The 20,396-nt window shown below is 57.9% G+C and overlaps 1 protein-coding gene across 1 annotated transcript in view; it reads left to right on the top strand.

The window, feature by feature from the left end:
* Window positions 1–19,598, top strand: part of XYLT1 (xylosyltransferase 1) — a 202,409-nt gene extending 182,811 nt beyond the window's left edge. Inside the window, exons 8-13 of the mRNA XM_056134734.1 lie at window positions 8,012–8,228; window positions 9,098–9,274; window positions 13,368–13,630; window positions 14,483–14,678; window positions 17,169–17,502; window positions 19,222–19,598. Coding sequence (XP_055990709.1) covers window positions 8,012–8,228; window positions 9,098–9,274; window positions 13,368–13,630; window positions 14,483–14,678; window positions 17,169–17,502; window positions 19,222–19,544 — 1,510 coding nt within the window. The 3' untranslated portion in view covers window positions 19,545–19,598. The remainder of the gene's footprint in view (window positions 1–8,011; window positions 8,229–9,097; window positions 9,275–13,367; window positions 13,631–14,482; window positions 14,679–17,168; window positions 17,503–19,221) is intronic.
* The last annotated feature ends 798 nt before the right edge of the window (window positions 19,599–20,396 follow it).

Here is a 20,396-nt window from a genome sequence, read left to right as displayed (position 1 = left end):
CACCTTCGAAGGCCTGAGCTCTTTCCTCACACCCAGGATGAGTGAATGACCCTAAGAGAAGCTGAGTTGTGCATCCCAGGCATAGGTGGAGCCAGGAGTCTGTTCTGCTGACCCTCCGTGGGTTTCGAAATAAGAGCGAAAGCAGGCAGGCCGGCCCTACACTCGAGAATCTGTGTTTCCCTCCCCCCCCCCCCCCAGTGGGTCCGTGATCCACCCATGACCTGCCGGGTGAGTTTGAGAAGCTGGTGAGAGAACATTGATCGGGAATGTATCCCTGCTAGCAGCCTGTTGAACCCCGGGTTTGATGTAGTTATATTTAGAATAAGATAATGATCTTATTTTACAGTCCTGGCTATTCCAAGTTGGTGGGGAGAGAGGGAGAGAGAGAGAGAGACAGAGAGAGAGAGAGAGAGAGAGAGAGACAGACAGACAGACAGACAGACAGACAGACAGAGAGCACTTTTTGAATAGATGTTGTACACAGCAGGGGAATGAAGAGCCGGACTCTGAGCCACACCGTGCCAGGTCCTGGGGGAAGTTCCCTCTACACGTCCGATTTCCATCATCTGAAAAACAGGAAGGGCCAGTCTGAGACCAGCTTCAGGGGGCTGAGTGAGAACTGAGTGAGCGAGGGGACAGATCAGCTATTGGACATCTGAGTGTTGCTGATGGAGAAAAATCTTGCCTCGAGAGATAGCACAGTGGGGAGGGCGTTTGCCTTGCACGTGGCTAACCCAGGTTCGATCCTCAGCATCCTATATAGTCCCCCGAGCACCGCCAGCAGTGACCCCTGAGTGCAGAGCCAGGAGTAAGTCCTAAGCATCGCCCGGTATGACCCTCCAGACAAAAACGAAAAAAGTAAAACAAGAAAAATCTTGCTGAGGATGGCATATAAATGATCACCCCCGTAGACACACATTCCATGCCCCTGGAAGAACAGCTGACTTCCGAAAGGCAAGAAGGCTGGACCGAAAGCAAGCTAGAGGGGGGGGCCGTTCCCCAGAGATGAGTGGTCTTCGCCAGTCTCTCCTTGTCCCAGATTGGGGCCCCTGGTCCGCTGTGTCTTTGCTGGAGGCGTGGAGGGCCCAGGGCGTATCAGCGTGACAACCTCACATCCCCCCTCCCCCTGCTGACATTGAACTTATCTCCCAGCCCAGACCTCCCCCGGTGTGTAAACAGGCAACTGTTTAACTGAAAGTTGGCAAATCTGTCGAGAGCCCCGCCAGGAACCTCCTCCAGGCAGACCGGCTCTCTGGAGGCCCTTTGGTGCCAACTCGCTGATCAAGAAAAGGCCTCCGTCTCCGGCTGCCTCGTCGCGCCATGATTGATGCGAGCGGATAATTAATATCCCCTCTCCAGCGGGGAGAGCAGATTGCGTGCCCCTTCACGTTCCGTTAGAGCCCAGCCTGAGCCTGCCTTGTCTCATCCCACAGTGGCAGCCGTGTCAAATGACCGCTTAGCAGCTTGTGGCCCCCCACCCCCACCCAGAGGAGTCTGCACCCCCACTCTTGGCCTCCACATGCGTGTCAAGGTCTGCCTTGGGGCTTGGCTTCCCTCTAAATGATTCCTGTAGAAGCCGGGAAGCTGGACCAAAGATGAGGAAGGGAGAGAAAGTCCCTGTGTCATCTCTGAAAAATGGAGTGTGAGCCTTCTCTGTTTTCTCCTCCTCCTCCTCCTCCTCCTCCTCCTCCTCCTCCTCCTCCCCTCCCATTCCCCCCTCCTCCTTCCTTTTCTCTTTCTCCTCCTCCTTCTTCTTCCTTCCTTCCTCCTCCTTCTTCTCCTCCTTCTCTTTCCTCCTTCCTTCCTCCTCCTCCTCCTCCTCCTCCTCCTCCTTCTTCTTCTGCTTCTGCTTCTGCTTCTTCTTCCTTCTCCTCCTTCTTCTCCTTCTCCTCCTCCTCTTCCTCCTCCCTCCTTCCTCCTTCTCTCCTCCTCTCCTTCTTATCTCCTCTCCTCCTTCTCCTCCTCCTCTTCCTCCTCTTCCTCCTCCTCCTCCTCCTCCTCCTCCCCTCCCATTCCCCCCTCCTCCTTCCTTTTCTCTTTCTCCTCCTCCTCCTTCTTCCTTCCTTCCTCCTCCTTCTCCTCCTTCTCTTTCCTCCTTCCTTCCTCCTCCTCCTCCTCCTCCTCCTCCTTCTTCTTCTTCTTCTGCTTCTGCTTCTTCTTCCTTCTCCTCCTTCTTCTCCTTCTCCTCCTCCTCTTCCTCCTCCCTCCTTCCTCCTTCTCTCCTCCTCTCCTTCTTATCTCCTCTCCTCCTTCTCCTCCTCCTCTTCCTCCTCCTCCTCCTCCTCCTCCTCCTCCCAGCCCCCAGCCGTCTCTAAAGCCCTCATCTCTTTTATCACCCAAACAAAAGGCAGTAAACATTGTTTTTGAAAATGTGTGAAATCTGGAAAACCAATTAGCCCTCAGTGACCCGCCAGGCTTGGAGCCGAGCCAGCGGATCGAGGTTCTGCCAGCAGGGGCCACCAAGCTGCATGGGGGTGGCACCCAGGTCCCCGGATGTGGGCCTGACTGCATTTGTGCTTGGGTTTCTTCAGACCTGTCTGCCCTCCGGTATCAGATCCAGGCCCACCGTCCTGGCACAAGACAGGCACAAGAGTCCCACTGGGGAGATTTAGTGGGGGACTGTCCCTATGCCTGAGAGATGAATCTTCCCAAAATCATGTGACCAGTGTTCAGTGTTGAGCCCATTTTCCATATGAGGACACTGAGGGGAGGAAGGAAATGACACAGCTCACAAGGAGGGCTATGGGGGGAGGGCGGGGGAAGAGCAGAGACGCCCAAGTGAGTCTGTATCCCAAATCCTGTTGGTGTGATCCCCCACTGAGGCACGCAGCAGAGCTTCCTGCCGCGTCCAGGGTGTGTGTACGTGGGAAGGATGCACTTCTTCCCCGTGCGCCCAGAGCCCCTTCTCCTGTGCTTGGCTGAGTGTAGCAGGAAGCCAACATCCACCTCTCGTTCCAACCTCTCGGTCTGTTTTCCTGTGTGCAGGACCCTGTGTGTGCTCACTGGTTCCTTAGGAAGCTCTTCCCCATGCTCTGTCGGGGGCCGGGTCATCTCCCGTCTTTCCTGGTCTGCTGGGGACCAAGAAAAGCCTCCCCCGACATCCTCACCAGCTCTGTCCCCGGCTCTTCCATTTCTGACACTGGCTTTCGTTTCCTGGCTAGCACAGGCTTCATCTGCAGAACAAACTGCAGCTTTTCGTGTCCACCTAACTCAGGGCTCCGAGTGTAGAGGTGGGAGCCAGAGCACCAGGTCCTGGACCCCCATCCTTGCAGTGCTGAGGCCTTGGGGGAAGTGCTCAGCCTTCCGTGTGTCCGAGTCACCTACAGAAGGAACCCTGGGAGGGGAGGGGGCCAAGGCGAGCACAGGAAGGGGGAGGAAGGGCACTTGGGAAAGAGCGAGTGTCCCATCGGTGCTAAGTGGAGGTAGAAAGCAGGAACGGGCCCGTTTCGCCCACTGCCAATCTGCTCACTCCCCCTAGAGAGTTGAAGGTGTTCTCGGGAGCTGATACATGAGCTGGAGACCCTTGCCCTGGGCCCTTCTAGCTGCTGCAGGTTAGGCTAAGCCTGCTGACCAGTCCAGCCCACTCTCAGCAGAAGGAAGAGGGGGGCCTGGATGAGGCGCTCTGTCTCTGTCCGTGGTGCTGAAGTTGCACCATTGAGGATGTGTAGGGCTCCCTCCATTGCCTGCACAGCTCTGCCCATCCAGTGAACCCCAGCGTGGGTAGAAACGAGCGTTTTCCTTCTGGATAAATGTGAAGAAAGCGTAAAGCCTTGTGGTCAAGTCTCAGGCTTAAGGCCCTTTCCTGCACCTTAAGCTGTGTGCCAATCCCCCTTCCTCTATAATCTCAGTTAAACCTGGGCCCAAACTCCGGAAGGCAGGTGTCATCAGGATCAGCGTCTCCTGCCTAGAAACCAAGGAACGTGCCTGAGATTTGGACCCCAAGGTCGGTCTCCAGAGCCTCAGACGTGGCCACTGTTTCCCACGGCTGTCAGCCCTGAGCGTGGCCACCTCGCTGGTTGAGTCCATCCATGGTGGCGCTTCAACAAAGCCTTATCCTGTGATGCTTTTTAGGCATGTGATTTATAAGACTGTCCATGGGAGGGTTTCATGCATACATTGTCCACGCACCGCACCATCCACCAGAGTGTCCTCACCACTGCCCCACACTCTCTTCATACAAGTTCAATTCTGTAGGCCAGTTCTCTGGGTCTGTTGCCTTTGGCCATTCGTGATTCCCTTCCTGCCTTTCCTTATGTCCCACATATAAAAGAGAAACTATGCATCTGTCTGTCTGTCTGTCTCTCCTCTCTCTCTCTCTCTCTCTCTGTCTCTGTCTCTCTCTCTCTCTCTCTCTCTCTCTCTCTCTCTGGCATCACTCAGCATGATACCTTCCAGATCCATCCATTGGCCAGAAAATTGCATAGATCTTGCCATTTCTCATAGCTGAGTCATATTTTATTGTGTATAACTATCGCAGTTTCTTGATCTATGACTTGCTGTTTTACTGAAATGCTGAGGTTGAACTTCTTCTGGCCAGGTCTGCTGGCTCTCAAGGCTGATCCTTCAGCAGGAAAGAGACCAATGGAGAGGTTCTGTGTAAGCTCTGAGGTGCTGGATGGCTCTGGGTCAAACCTCCTTGCTGGGTCTCCATGTGGGTCTTTAGTTTTTAAGTCTGTAGAATTAGTTGTCTTCACACATGACAAAGATTCCTTCTTGCACAGACAGGATGTAAAAAAATTACTGGGATAGAGTTTCTTCATTTTAGAACTCACTGAAGGACAAATCAGTTCTGGAATATTTCTCTACTCAATGACTCGGCTGAGAGTGTAGCCAATGAGTTGACCAAATCCAGTAACTTCATCATCGATTGCCTTTTCCAAACTCATTTTGGGAAGCTCAGCGGGGCTTTCTAAATTGGCCCCTTCTCCCACGGGTAAGACCGGGATGTCTCACCACCCGATTCCCTTTGGAGGCCTAGGTGTGGTCCACATCACATCCCAGTAGATTTAAAAGCCCTGACGTCACCCCATGTTGGATCAGTAAAGAAAAATCTCTGAAAGGCAAACAGCCCATCCGTGAGAGCTTTGGAGGGAAAACAGGAAAGGAAAGATTATTTGCCTCCTGTGGCCTTTTCTGAGGCCCCTTGTGGCAGAGTGAGGACCCAGGCATTTTGAGAGACCCCTCTAGGAATTAAAACCACAAGGGACCATAGAGACAGATCTTGCCTTGCACACAGCTGACTCAATTGTATCCCTGGGATCCTATCCAGTCCCCTGAGCATCTCCAGGAGTGGTTCCTGAGTGCAGACCCAAGAGTAACCCCTGGGCACCGCCAGATGTGGCCCCCAAACCAAAATGATGATGATGATGACAAAACTGAAGGAAGGAGTACACCCATGGGTCCATTGCTGTTCTAAATCAGCCATCCCGGCTGAGGGAGGACACCCAGGTGTTTGCTGCCATCTCGTGATTATCATCCTTGACCTTTCAAGGTGAATGCGCAGCGGTGGGCAGAATCAATCCTTAGCCCCAAAGGTGCTGGTTCCTTTGGCCTGCTAGATACCCGAACTCTGGGCCTCGGCTCCCATGGCCTGAGCCCCACCTGAGTTCCTGCTACCCCCCTCCCCACCCACCTCCACTCAGGAACTTGGCAGAGACCCCAGGGAATGGTCGTCTCTATTTCCTCATAATTAACCAGGGCATGCTCCCGCAGCTTCTCTGCTTCTGAATGCAGTAAATACAGCGGCCAATCTCCCAGGCCCATGAATATTTCAGCTCGGAGATTACTGCATAAATATTGTATTTAGCTATGATGGTCCGGGACAAGGCATTAAAATTGCAGGACGATGCTATTATCTTGTCTGACGGAACGCGGGATTTGAAAGCTGGCCTCTGGGAAGAAAAAGTGTCCGACCCCTTACACCTCTATGTTCTTTTTCTCCCTTGCTCTTTCTGTCTTCCTTCATCTTGGTCACCACGTCAGCCTGGACCTAAATGATGGAACGTTTTAAATCTTAGGCATAGACAGACAGGCACTCATGGTGTAATTTGCACCAGCCAGCCAAGGTTGGCGATCAGTTTCCCAAATGTAGAGGTATTCTTCTGTGTCTAATCTTCTTAAATTTTTAATTGAGATAAAGTTCATTTACAAAACTGGGTGTGATCGGAGAGGGAGTACCGTTTTGCACCACTTCAGAATAAGTCTCCCCACGCCAGTCCCTTGGACCCACACGCCCCCTCCCACTGCCCCCATCACCGCCCTCCCTCTGCTGAGCTGGGTCAGACAGCTTGTCTCAAACTCCAGCCCCCTCACAACACAGCCAGCTTACCAACTCTCGGGCCTCCGTGGGAAACGCCAATTCTGCCCTTTACAAGAGGTCTTTTGCATCTGCATAACTGTCTCTGGGGGGAAATGTTCTGACTTTGGTGTGAGGGCTGCTGCCGGAGGCCCAGCAGTTCCACTTGGAGGATATTTATCTGAAAACTGTGAAAATGTGAACTTGAAGAGTTCTGTCCACTCTGATGTTTATATATTTCCCGTTTTTTTTTCTTCTTGGTGGTGCTGGTTCCCCAAAGGCCTCGCACCCATTGATTGTCACACTATTTAAAACAGCTAAGTCGGGGTTGGAGCGATACTACAGTGGGTAGGGCATTTGCCTTGCACGTGGCCAACCCGGGTTTGATTCCCAGCATCCCATAGGGTTCTCCGAGCACTGCCAGGAGTAATTCCTGAGCTCAGAGCCAGGAGTGACCCCTGTGCATTGCCGGGTGTGACCCCACCCCCCGCCCAAAGAAAAATAGCTAAGCCGTGGAAGGCACAGAATTGTCCCACAGGTATGGATGCTGGGATCAAGAAGATTGATGTCAGGGGCTACCGCTGGGTCCTAAAAGTAGAGAGAAATCCGCCACTCACCATACAGTTGAAAGGAGCTGGAGGGAATGATGTGAAATGATAAAGTAACATAATAGGAGACTAACACCAAAGGACAGTAGAGATGAGGGCCAGGAGGGTGGCTCTATGGCTTGGAAGCTGGTCTCAAGTGCGGGGGAAAGGGCAGCTGGGCTGGAGAAGGGACCACTAAGTGAATGATGCTTGGAGGGCTCGCTCGGGACGGGAGATGCGTGCTGAAGGTAGACAATGGAACTAACATGATGGCCACTTACTCCTTGTATTGCAAACCATAACACCCCAAAGGAGGGAGAGAGTAACAGGGATTGTGATTGCCACAGAGGCAGGTGGGGGGTGGTGGAAGAAGGAGTGGGGATGGCGGGAGGGATACTGAGATCACTGGTGGTGGAGAATGGGCACTGGTGGAGGGATGGGTACTCGATCATTGTATGACTGAAACGTAATCACAAAAGTTTGTAAGTCTGTAACTATCTCACGGTGATTCATTAAAAAACAAATAAAGTTAAGGAAGGAAGGAAGGAAGGAAGGAAGGAAGGAAGGAAGGAAGGAAGGAAGGAAGGGAGGAAGGAAGGGAAAGAAAGAAAGAAAGAAAGAAAGAAAGAAAGAAAGAAAGAAAGAAAGAAAGAAAGAAAGAAGGAAAGAAAGAAAGAAAGAAAAGCTGAAAGGGAAAAAAAAGTATTGACCGATTTCACCTGTGAGGGCAAAAATCAGGGGCCAGAATGAGCAGGGAGCAGAGCGATCGTCCAGCAGGGAGGGCATTTGCCTGGCACGCTGCTGACCCGGGTTCCATCCCCGGCATCTCATAGGAGCCCCCAGGCACCGCCAGGAATAATTCCTGAGTGCATGAGCCAGGAGGAATCCCTGAGCATCGCTGGGTGGGACCCCAAAAGCAAAAGTTAAAAAGAGCAGAGGGGCCAGAGAGAGCAGACGGCCAAGGTGCAAGCCTTGCGGTACTTGATGGTGCCCCCAGCGTCACAGGGGACAGCAGGTCACCCCGGCACTGCAGGAATTCAGCTAGCCAAAGCAGTGACCCGAACGTGCGGCGGTCCCTCCGTGGGCACTCGCACCCGCGCCCAGCCCGGCCCCCTCTCTCCTCTCCCAGGTTCATCCGCAAGCAGGGCCTGGACCGGCTCTTCCTGGAGTGCGACGCGCACATGTGGCGCCTGGGGGACCGGCGCATCCCCGAGGGCATCGCGGTGGACGGCGGCTCCGACTGGTTCCTGCTCAATCGGAAGTTTGTGGAGTACGTGACGTTCTCCCCCGACGACCTGGTGACACAGATGAAGCAGTTCTACGCCTACACGCTCCTGCCGGCCGAGGTGCGCGTGGCCCAGGCGCCAGGCGGGGAGGGTGCATGGTGGCCCCCACTCTGGGGTTCAAGTCGCAGCTCCTGGGGCGCCCCCGCCCGTACCCCGAGGTCCCCTGCAGGCTGCCAGGAGCAGCTCTGTGGCAGAGGGAAAGCAGGAAGGGCAGAAAAAGCGGGAATTTTTTTTTTTTAAGTTGAGTGTCCTGCCCAGAAACAAACCAGGGTTCCGTGAGAAGGAGACACTTCCGGCTATTATGGAAGGAAGACCACGGCATGTTGGCTCCCAGCCCATGTTCCAACCCAGAGATGGGCAGGGCCCGGTTCATGCCACCAGCCCTGAGAGGACACCCCCACAGTGCGGATGGAAACCCCCCCACCAGGCCCCCGCCATCACGGCATCACCCTTTTTCTCACCAGAATGCTTTAATCTTGCTTTTTGGGTCACACCCAGCGATGCTCAGGGCCTACCCCTGGCTCTGCACTCAGGAATCACTCCTGGTGGTGCTCGGGGGACCCAACGGGATGCTGGGGATGGAACTCGGGTCGGTGCAAGACAAAAGCCCTCCCCGCTGTGCTGTCGCTCCGGCCCGAAACCCCCTGCCCCACACCTCTGTCTGTCCTGTGACCGCCCTCGGACTCAGGCAGGGCACCCTGGGGGCGGCTTGCATCCTGCGGTGTTCCAGGGCTGTCCCCTGCAGCGTCTCCCATGTCAGCCCCTGTGAGGGACTCCCCACTCAGCCGCTGTCGGGAGGGACGGGGGCACCAGGTGCCGGGGCGGGATGTGTGAGAGACGCAGCCGGACCGCAGTGGGGTGGGTGGGTAGGTCTCGGGAAGGGCCTGCCCATGGGGACCGCGCGGCGTCACTGGCCCCTGTCCCCACAGTCCTTCTTCCACACGGTGCTGGAGAACAGCCCCCACTGCGGCACCATGGTGGACAACAACCTGCGCGTCACCAACTGGAACCGGAAGCTGGGCTGCAGGTGCCAGTACAAGCACATCGTGGACTGGTGCGGCTGCTCCCCCAACGACTTCAAGCCGCCGGACTTCCACCGCTTCCAGGTACCTGCCGCCCTCCCCGCCCCCGGGAAGGCCAGCTGGGCCAGCCCGGCCCACTGCAGCCTCCTGGAGACGTTTGTGTCCTCCTCGCCCCCATGGCTATGTGTAGATAACATGATGCAGCTTATCGACATTACTGTGTTAGGAGGCTGTAATACTATAATAGGGGCCGGAGCACCAGCACAGCGGGGAGGGCACGTGGCCTCGCGTGTGGCCAACTCGGGCCTGATTCCCAGCATCCCAGAGGGTCTCCCGAGCACCCCAGGAGTCATTCCTGAGTGCAGGGTCTGGCGGGACCCTGTGCATCGCCGGGTGTGACCAAAAAGTGAAAATAATAATAATAATAATAAAGATAATGATTGGTTTGGGTATTGATGACAATTATGAGGTGAGAATTAATGATTAATTAATCTTGATTATGTGTGGGTATTAGTCATGATTTGGGGGTGGGCATTAATCATGACTGGGGGTGGGTAGTAATGATTGTGAGGAGTAGGTATTAGTCATGATTAAGGGGTGTTTGTATTAATCATGATTGGGGGTGGGTATTGATGATTATGGGGATGGGTATTAATGAACTATTCGGGTGGGTACTGAAGATTACTGGGGGATATTAATGATTATTGGGTTGGGCATTGATGATCGCGAGGGCAGGTATTGATGATGATTATGAGGTGGGTATTGATGATTAGTCATAATTATGGGTGGGTATTAATCATGGTTGTGGGGTGGTTACTAATGATTTTGAGGAGTGGGTATTAATCATGATGGGGGTGGGTATTAATCATGATTATTGGGGTGGGTATTAATCATGATTTGGGGTGGGTATTGATGACTATAGGAGGTGGGTATTAATGATTATTCGGCTGGGTACTGATGATTATAGGGGGATGATTAGATAGCATATAATGCAATTTATAGACATTATATATAATAATCATAATTAATGATTATTGGGGTGGGTATTAATGAGTAAGGAGAGGCTGCTAAAATCTCAGGGCTGGGACATTACTGGCGCCCGCTCAAGTAAATCGATGAACAGCAGAATGACAGTGATACAGTGATACAGTGATTGATGATTACGAGGGTGGGTATTAATGATGATCATGGGGTATTAAGGATGATTATAGGGGTGACGGGGGGGACAGTCAGAGGTCCTCAATGCTTGCTTGACTCCAGGGTCCATCTTGGAGGAGCTCAGGAGACAGAGTGCAGTGCTGGTTGTGAGCTGGGCTTGGCCGTGTCCCAGGCAAGCTCTGTCACCCCTGCACTGTCACTCAGGGCCCGGAAACTGGGCAGGAGCATGGTGTAGACACCTGCTGCCAGCCCAAGCATTTCTCCCGTCAGAGCCCCTGGGTGGGGGGGTGGGGAGGGTCCCACCTGGGTCCCACCTGGGTCGTGCTCTGTGCGCCCAGCCCCAGCTGCAGACATCCTGCTGCTCCGGGCACTGGCGGGCATTGGGGGGGGCACAGGCCTGGGCTCTGTGGCTGACACCCAGCAGTGCTCCCACCCCCCGACGTGACCACGGTCTCCAGCCCTGCCCTGGCCCCGTGAGCCCTGGGTTCCATGCCTGGCACTGCCGGGAGCGTTCTGGGCAGCGTTTCTGTGGTTCCTGCCTCTCTGCAGGCACCAGAGCCAGAGGCTGACCACTGGGGGCCCATATGGCCTTTGGCTTCTCAGCTATGCACATCCGCACCCTGCCAAGGCTCTGAGGGGTCCCCGGCCTGGTTTCCAGACCCCCACACCCCCTCCAGCACGTCCCCCTCAGGCGGTCACCCTTGCCTTCACCTGGAGTAGCTGCCACAGTGAGAACCAGGGGAGGGTCTCCCCGGCTGTGCTGACCCTGAATGCCCCTGCAGGGCAGGCAGTGTTGGGCGTCCACCTTGGGCCCCACAGGCACCCCAGCCCTTTGACATCCCCTCAAACTCCCCCCCCCCCACACACACACAGAGTAATCACTCTGGGGACCTGTTTCTGGTGGCAGATGGAGAAGCTCCAAGCACCCTTCACACCCTGTTCATTTAGGCACAAATCTGGGTACCAGTTCAGCTCCATTGTCCACTCGATGGACCCACTGCGCAGAAAAGGGGCCGCAGGGGGAGCAGTATTCGACCTGCTGAAGAGGGGGAAATAAAAGAGGGTGTTTTTAACTTTCAAAATAAGATAAGGGGGCTGGAACGATAGGACAGTAGGGAGGGCGTTTGCCTTGCACACAGCCAACACAGGTTCGATCCCCGGCATCCTGTATGATCCCCTGAGCACTGCCAGGAGTAATTCCTGAGTGTGGAGCCAGGAGGAACCCCTGAGTATCATTGGGTGTGACCCAAAAAGGAAAGACAAGAAAACAAATCAAAATAAATAAGAGTCCTTAACGTGCGAAGCTGGTCCTTGCTGGCCATGCAAAGCCCCCTTGGTCACGCACGTCTTGTAGAGCAGGTGGACGCAGAACCCGGCCCCAGGCCCGCTCCCGGGGGCCACGTCTGTATTCCAGACCCCCACAATGCGCAGGCTCGAAGAGCTGAGCCCCGAGCGGCCCCACGTGTGCTCATGGATTTTTCATTCCCAGGAAACAGAACCTCTTTCCGCCTCTCCCCTGGATTCCTAGAATCCAGAAACCGCTGCCCCCGAGGAACTCGTAGCTCTTCTGTGAAGAACCCCGAGAAAGAGGATAAATATAGAAACGGGCCCTTTTAGAAACTGTGAGAACTGCGGGCGGAGAATGGGAGGCTTTGTCCAGTTCTCGGACCCCAACACGGGCTTCAGAGCCCCAGGAAGCAGGTGGGGGGCGGGGGGAGGCGAGAATGGTCCTGTTTTGATCTCAGCTGCTGCTTGGCCCCTGGGTTCTCGGGCCCATTTGAAGGATGGGAAAACTGAGACCCTGGGTGAATTCCCTGGCTCCTGAGTCTTAACCCTGACTCTGCCATCACTTTTCTGTGGGACCTTGGACAAATTTCCTGCCCTCTCTGGGCCTGTTTTCTTGAAACCCTGGTTAGCAGTGAGCTAAGTGGGCTTCAGTGGTGATACGCAGCTTCCAGTTCTAACATCTAAAAGAACTTTCTGGAAGGTATTTTGGGGGGGGGGGGGGGAGGGCGGCACGGCTACAGATTCCTTCCAAAGTTCCTTTAAAGCATCTCAGAGGTGCAGCCCTGGTCTCCCTCGAGTTGTTGGTACATTTGCACAACTAAATGACTCACCGGGGAAGTTTAGGAAGTTTATTGAGAATAGTCAGATCCCTGGGGCCAGGAAGGTGCCCTCAAGGGCCGGGTACATGCCTGGCACGCGTAAGGCCCGAGTTGGGTCCCCAGCACTGCATGCCCCCATCGTTGCAACGTGCAGGCCCCATCACCTCTCAGCTGGAGCGTCATCGCAGGGCTGAACCGCCAGCCCTCAGTCCCCTGAGGCACAGCCCAGAATCGGCCCCCGAGCTCCGAGGCTGCTGAGCACAGTCTAGAAGCTCCCAGGAAGAATGCAGCTCCCCAGGCTCCATCTGCTCACCTGGGCAGAGCATGTGGGTCCTGCCATGCACGGGGTCTTGGATTTGATCCCCCAAGTAGCGTAGTTCTTGGTGTGGGCCCTAAATCTATTTATTTTTTGGAGGGGGGAGGGCTGAAGCACCGTAGTTTTGATTGAGACTTTCTTAGAAATGGGCCGGAGCCACAGCACAGCGGGGAGGCCGTTTGCCTTGCACACGGCTGACCCTGATTCGATTCCCAGCATCCCCTAAGGTCCCCCAAGCACCGCCAGGAGTAATTCCTGAGTGCAGAGCCAGGAGTGACCCAAAAAGCAAATGAATAAGATAAATAAACCTGTGGGGGTGGCTGAAATCCACCCATTGGCGGGATTTGCCCTGGACCTCAGCTAAAGGGCGCCTGAAGTCCGTAACCCGGGCATGTGACTGGGCCAGCATTCAGATGGTGCCAGCTCCACGCGCACCCACACCCCTGCCGTGGCTAACTTCATTTAACACCTCCAAGCCCCCTTTGAACAGACAGCGACTCCCCGTCAGGGCTGGGAGGTGGGTCCCGACAGGAACCCCCCCCCCCCCCGCAGGCCCCCACCCTGGCCCTGACTCGCCCCTCCCTCCCGCCGAGCGCAGCAGACGGCACGGCCCACCTTCTTCGCCCGCAAGTTCGAAGCGGTGGTGAACCAGGAAATCATCGGGCAGCTAGACTATTACCTGTACGGCAACTACCCGGCGGGCACCCCGGGCCTCCGCTCCTACTGGGAGAACGTGTACGAGGAGCAGGACGGCGTCCACAGCCTGAGCGACGTGGCGCTGACCCTGTACCACGCCTTCGCCCGCCTGGGCCTGCGGAGGGCCGAGTCCTCCCTGCACACGGACGGGGAGAACAGCTGCAGGTGAGCCGGCAGTGGCAGGGGGCGGCGGGCGCGGGGCAGAGCGCGTCTCCCGCTCCCAGCTCGGCTCTTGGCGAGGACTTTGCCGCAGACCCGCCCATCCCGCGCGTGGTGGGGTTCAGGAGGAAGCGTTCGCCGCCACGCCCCAGGGTTGCATGAGGACAGAGAACGTTTTCCCTTGTTCTGGAAACGTCGGCTCAGTGCAAAACGAGAGAAGCAGCAGCCCCGCCAAACCCCAGCCCGCGGCCAGGCGTCTCCCCACTTCCCATCCTCCGTTCCTCTTCCTCCTCCTCCTCCTCCCCCTCCTCCCCGTCCTCCTCTTCTCTCCATCCTCCCCCTCCGCCTCCTTCTCCCCATCCTCCCCTTCTCCTTCTTTCCCTTCTCCTCCTCCTCCTCCTCCTCCTCCTCCTCCTCCTCCTCCTCCTCCTCCTCCTCCTCCTCTCCTTCCTCCTCTCCTTCCTCTCCTAATCCGCATTTAATCCGTTTCCCCAAGCTCCACTAGCAGCAATCCCTGAGCACAGTGCCAGGAGTAAGCCCTGAGCACAGCTGATTGTGGCCCCCAGAGTAAAACAAAAGTGGCCTCGTGCTGCCGTGCCTGCAGAGCGGCCTCCAGGGTCACCTGTTCCCGTGCGGCCATCATGTCTGACGCTGGAACAGGGCGAAACTGGCCAGAGGCACTGAGAGAGGAGGTGTTCGGGACACAGCTTCCGGGACAGGGCCAGTTCCAGAGGGCGGTGGCCAGCTCTGGAGCAAACCAGATCCTTGGGGGAGCCGGGCCAGCCTGGTGGGGGGCCCGTAGGCCCCCAGCCGCCAACCCTCCCCCGGGAGCGGGCGTGACCATCTCCCTCCCGGCAGGTACTACCCCATGGGCCACCCAGCCTCTGTGCACCTCTACTTCCTGGCCGACCGTTTCCAGGGCTTCCTCATCAAGCATCATGCCACCAACCTGGCCGTGAGCAAACTCGAAACGCTGGAGACGTGGGTGATGCCCAAGAAGGTCTTTAAGATCGCCAGCCCGCCCAGCGACTTCGGGAGGCTGCAGTTCTCTGAGGTGAGAAGCCAGGCCCTGTCTTGGGGCGGGGTCTGTCCCCTGGTCTGACTCCTAAAGCAGGCTAGATCCCGGGGTGGCCCCTGAGGGAGACCCACACAAGAGGCGCCTGGAGGAGGGTCTCATGCCCCCTGCCACCAGCACCTTCCACGGGGCAAGAGGAGAGGGCACTCAGGTGGCTGGTCCACCTCGACCACACCAGCCTGGCATGTGGAGCTGTTTTGGGGATGAAACCTCTGTCCATCCTAGCCCGTGGTCCCTCCTGGACCTATGCCAGTCACAGACCGGAGCTATGTCCCGTTCCCTAGTGAAGACGCCACATTAGACCTGGTCACGGTTTAGAGAGCCGGGGCAGAGGGAGATGAGGTGGTTTCCTGGACCCTGTGGGACGTGGAAGAGCTCAGAGGTGAGCCCAGGAGCCAGGGAGAGTTCGGGCAGGGGCCCTCCTGTACACACAGTCCCCCAGTCCCGTCCCAGGCACCACATGAGCCCCCACAGCACCTCCCAACACCACTGGATCTGAGCAATGACCTATCTAGCCCAGTTGGCCAATGTCACCAGGTGTAGCCTTGGACCTCTCTGAGCACTGTTTTTTTTTTTGAGTCCCCCCAAAAAAAGGAAATACCGGGCTCCCAGGATGCAGATTTTGTGCTTAACATGCTCCTGACTCCTCAGTACCTAGCACAGGGTTGAGCTCAAAGTAAGCTCCAGGTCAGTCAGTCATTGAATGCATTCAGTCAGCTGATAAGTGAATGGATGGACGGATGGGCGGGCAGGCAGATGGATGATGGATGGATAGGTTGCATGAATGGATGGATGGTAGGTGGATGGGGAGGCAGATGGATGGATGGATAGGTGGATGGATTGATGAACAGGCAGAGGGATGGTGGGTAATGGATAGGTAGGTGGTTGGGTGAATGGATGGATGGGTACATGGGCGGATGGATGGATGGATGGATGGATGGATGGATGGATGGATGGAAAGATGGGTGGATGGATGGATGGATGGATGGATGGGTAGATGGATGAACAGATGGGCAGAGGGATGATGGATAGGTAGGTGGTTTGATGAATGGATGGATGGGTACTTGGGTGGATGGGTGGATGGACAGTCAGACAGGCAGAGGGATGATGGATGATGGATAGGTAGATGTTAAATGAATGGAAGGATGATAGATGGATGGGTAGTTGGAGGGATGGATGGATGGATGGATGGATGGATGGATGGATGGATGGATGAAAAGTGGGGCAGGTGGGTGGGTAGCTGAATGGACAGTTACATGATTAGATGGATGCATAGATGGGCAGATAAACAGGTGGCTAAGTCTGTCAGTATATAAACAGTGGATTCATAAATGGCACACAGTTCCCTTTCCCTAGTCCAACATCAGCTTTTGGTTATTTCCCTGACGGGGGGTAGATTTTACTCCCACCCCTCCCTCCAGACCACAGAGACCCTTTACGATCCGGCTTCCTCAGCACCATCCTCCCCATCCATCTGTCACCCTTCCCTGTCGTGGCCCACATGCTGGGATGTTCCTGCCTGAGGTGTGGCACGTGCCCGGCCCCCAGTGACTCTGGGTTTGTCCTTCCGATGTCATCCCTGCAGGGGCCACATCCATGCATGCACACCGAGCCAGCTCCCCCATCCCCGTTTCACTGTTGCCCTTGACTTCCGCTCCCTGACTGCCATGGGGGATCCTCTGGTTTCCGGCCTGGGAGCTGGTCTCTGGCAGCCCCTGTCCAGGAGTGGGTGGCGGGGCCGAGTCTGGCTATGGAAGGTGGTCTCTCTCCTGAGGACCCCACCTGCTCGGCGACCCTAGGCTTGTCCTCCGCCAGCTCCCACAGGGCCTGACCATTCGCCCCAGACTCTCTGAGCCAATTTCCAGTCGAAGCAGGATGGGTGCTGCCTGGGAGACCCCAGCCGCAGTTACACAGACCCCAGGCAGTGAAACAGGGCCCTGGTGGGGTCAGCGGGGGCAGGGAGGGCACTGAATGTCCTGTTCCCAGTTGCCTGCTAGGTGGACTCCCGTGAATAGCAGCCTGACAGAGGGTGACTGGGCACCTCAGCTGGTGACAGAAGATGCCCCCCACACCCCGCTAGTGGTGGGCAGGGTCCCGCTGGAGATCTGGTCCCATCTGGGCACGGAACCCTCCAGCTCTGGGGAGCATTGGTGGTTTCTCGGGGGAAGCCTTGGGCTGGAGTCTTTCCTCCTGATGCCTCGCTTTGAATTGATGATATCATTGGGACTGACCAGTAAGGTCACTAGGGTCTGTGCGGGGGAGCCTGGGGTGGAGACCAGTGTAGACAGGACCTTTGGCCAGGCCAGAGAAGGGCCAGCCCCGCAGAGACAGTCCCCGAGTGCTGGTCAGAGACCAGAGACCAGTAAAAGCACCATGTGGCGTCCACGTGGCAGGACCCATCGCCCGCCAACCCCCCCCCCGGCCTTTCTGGGTCCAGCATCCGTGACTTACCCCCCAACCCCCCTCCAGGTTGGCACCGACTGGGACGCCAAGGAACGGCTCTTCCGCAACTTCGGGGGTCTCCTGGGGCCCCTGGACGAGCCGGTGGGCATGCAGAAGTGGGGCAAGGGCCCGAACGTGACGGTGACTGTGGTCTGGGTGGACCCGGTCAACGTCATCGCCGCCACCTACGACATCCTGATTGAGTCCACGGCCGAGTTCACCCACTACAAGCCCCCGCTGAACACGCCGCTCAGACCTGGTGTCTGGACCGTGAAGATCCTGCACCACTGGGTGCCTGTGGCCGAGACACGCTTCCTCGTGGCCCCGCTGACCTTCTCCAACAGGCAGCCCATCAAGCCCGGTGAGTGACCCCCCCCCCCCACTGGCTATTTGCCCCAGTCAGGGCCTCACCGTCGCCCCCCCAGGACGAGTACATGGGTTTGGGTTTGGGTTTTTTTTTTTCCTTTTTGGGTCATACCCAGTGATGCACAGGGGTCGCTCCTGGCTCTGCACTCAGGAACTACCCCTGGCGGTGCTCGAGGGACCATACGGGATGCTGGGAATCAAACCCGGGTCGGCCACGTGCAAGGGAAACACCCTCCCCGCTGTACTATCACTTTAGCCCCGAATCCACGGTTTTGTCCTCGTCCCAGTGACCACTGCCAAGAGGGAAGGCAGCCGGGGGGAAGCTGTGCCCTCCCCCTACAGCACTACCCGGTCGGGCCCCAGGGTTGGGGCATGAAAAGTGGCCCCCCCCCGCCCCATCTCAGACCACCACACACTCTGGATGCCAGAATCGCGCAGAGACCTCTGGGGTTGCAGAATTCTGTGCTGGGCACCACAGAGGGGCGACCTGGCTGGCTGGGAGGGGCCACCTGGAGCCAGGAAGGGGGGGGGGTGAGGAGCTCCCTGGGGACTGGGGGCTCGAAATCTCCTGTGGGCTAGAGACAAGCAGGCAGAGACCGCCCAGGTCCCCCGTACCCGGGCCACACCCTCCCCGGGGGCCCTCAGTGGCCCTTGGGTCACGGCCAGCCCTCCTGAGGAGGGAGATGAGGAGGCAGGTGCCTTTGGCTGATGCCCAGGGGCGGGGGACCCCCTCCAGAGAGCCCCCAAGCAAACCCTGATGTCCCCAGGGGACCGTTTTCCTCCTGGAGTTTCATGAAAGGGAGGACCCCCTGACCGCCCATGCTGGGTGGGGGGGTGGTCCCCAGCCCAGGGGTGGGGGGAGCCTCTGATCTTGGGGAGCAGTCCCTCCCCCACACCTGCCACCGGCCCCATCAGCCACATGCCAGCCCAGCCGCAGCCCTGGGAATGGGAAGCCCAAGGTGGGAGCCGTGGCAATTTGTAAAATGATTCATCAAGCGCAATTTGCTATTGACACGTCCCTGGTAATCTGCAGAGATCTGATGAGGTGGAATTGAGGGAAATTTAATTACAGAGGCGAGCCTTGGCGCAGCCCGCACGAACCCGGAACCTCGTTTTCCAGGGCTGCCTGTGGCAGGCTGGGGGTCTCTTCCTCCTTTGGTCAGCCCGGATGTCTGTCCCCTCCCCCGCAGCGTCTCAGAGACCCTACGGCTCCACCCATTTCTGTGCCGGGGAAAATTGAGGCCCAGGCCCCCTGCTGGTGGCTCAGTGCAGCCCTGGACTCCTCACTCCCTGCTCTGTGCTCAGCCTTGTAGACAGCGTGTGGCGTGACCCCAGGGTCCCCCAGCCTCCTACATCCTCCAGCCCAGAGGCCACTGACCCCAGCCTACACCACTGACCCCCAGCCTACACCCAGCTCACCCCCCACCCCCACCCTCATGCTTCCCAGAGTCTCTTACTGTGCTCGGGCTCACATACCCCCCGGGGGCACGAGGAGTGGCCCCCAGGGTGGCCCCTGGGCCCCGCGAGCACTTCTTGAGGGTCCGCCCCAAAAGAAGGGCCAGAGGGAATAGATGCTCCCGCACACCAGTGGTGGAGGTGTGCAGGGGAGGGGCTGGCGGAAGGTCAGGGGGGGTGGCACGGAGGGGGTGGCTGGGGGCCCCCGAGGACACCGCCCCTGACCGTGCCCCACCCCGTCCTGTCGCTTGGCTTCCAGAGGAGGCGCTGAGGCTGCACGGCGGGCCCCCGCGCAGCGCCTACATGGAGCAGAGCTTCCAGAGCCTGAACCCGGTGCTCAGCCTGCCCCTGGTCCCCGCGCAGCTGGAGCAGGCCCGCAGGAACGCGGCGGCGGGCGGCGCGGGGCTGGAGCGCTGGCTGGACTCGCTGGTGGGCAGCATGTGGACGGCCATGGACGTGTGCGCCACAGGCCCCACGGCCTGCCCCGTCATGCAGGCCTGCAGCCAGACGGCCTGGAGCTCCTTCAGCCCCGACCCCAAGTCCGAGCTGGGCCCGGTCAAGCCCGACGGCCGGCTCAGGTAGCAGCGGCCCCGCGGGCACCACCGCCGACCTCAGACGGAGCACAGCCAGCGAGAGCGCCTGGACCCAGCCGAGGGGGTCCTCCTGGCCCTGGACTGCCGGAGAAGGGAGGGCCGGGGTGCAGGGGATCGAGGCCAGGCTGCAGACCACCGGCGTCCAGCCCGACAGGGTCTCACCTCTTCCGACCAGCGCTGGGCCCTGCAGGTTCCTCGTCACACCCTGGCCCATGCCCCCACGCCCAGACCAGTGACGGCCCCACTTCTCGCGAGCAGCGGGTCTCTGCTTCCTCGCAGGTGGAAGCTCGGGGTACCCCCCTTGGGAGGGAGGGGCCATGCCCAGCGCACCCCAGCAGGCCGCCCGGCCTCTCCGGAGGCCCCTCAGCACCCCAAGGGCTCTGCCAAACCCACTTCCAACAGCACTGCCCAGCCCGGGGCGCAGCCCCCACCTGCCCTCCGGCCCATGGCCCCGCACCCGGGACCCCCTGGAAGTCACACTCAGGGGTCCGGCCCCAGGGAGGAGACGGCCAGGCGGGCTCCTCTGAGCCACCCACCAGTGCTCCCCGAAGGAGCTGGCCCGTAACCATGAAAGTGTCCCCAGGGAGCACCACCACGGCCCCTCCTTGGAGGCCAGAACCGCCCCCCCACCCCCTCGCAGAGGTGGAAGTGCCCCGTTCCTGCATCGGTGGCCTCAGAACCTGGGTGCCCCCATGCCCAGTGCTGCTAGGGGTGACCCCACCGGCCCAGGAGACCCTGGTTTCCCAGCCCCTGCCCGTCCTCACCCCTGCTGCCCAGTGGGGTCCTACTTCCTGCACACGAGAAGCGAGACGGTTGGGGTCGGGGGCAGGGGTTGAACCCT

The sequence above is a fragment of the Sorex fumeus genome, unplaced genomic scaffold (genome assembly GCF_029834395.1).
Source record: "Sorex fumeus unplaced genomic scaffold, SorFum_2.1 ptg000102l, whole genome shotgun sequence".
In the NCBI taxonomy this organism is placed as follows: Eukaryota; Metazoa; Chordata; class Mammalia; order Eulipotyphla; family Soricidae; genus Sorex; species Sorex fumeus.
The sequence above is the reverse complement of the archived record's forward strand: the minus strand, read 5'-3'. Positions and strand labels throughout refer to the sequence as shown.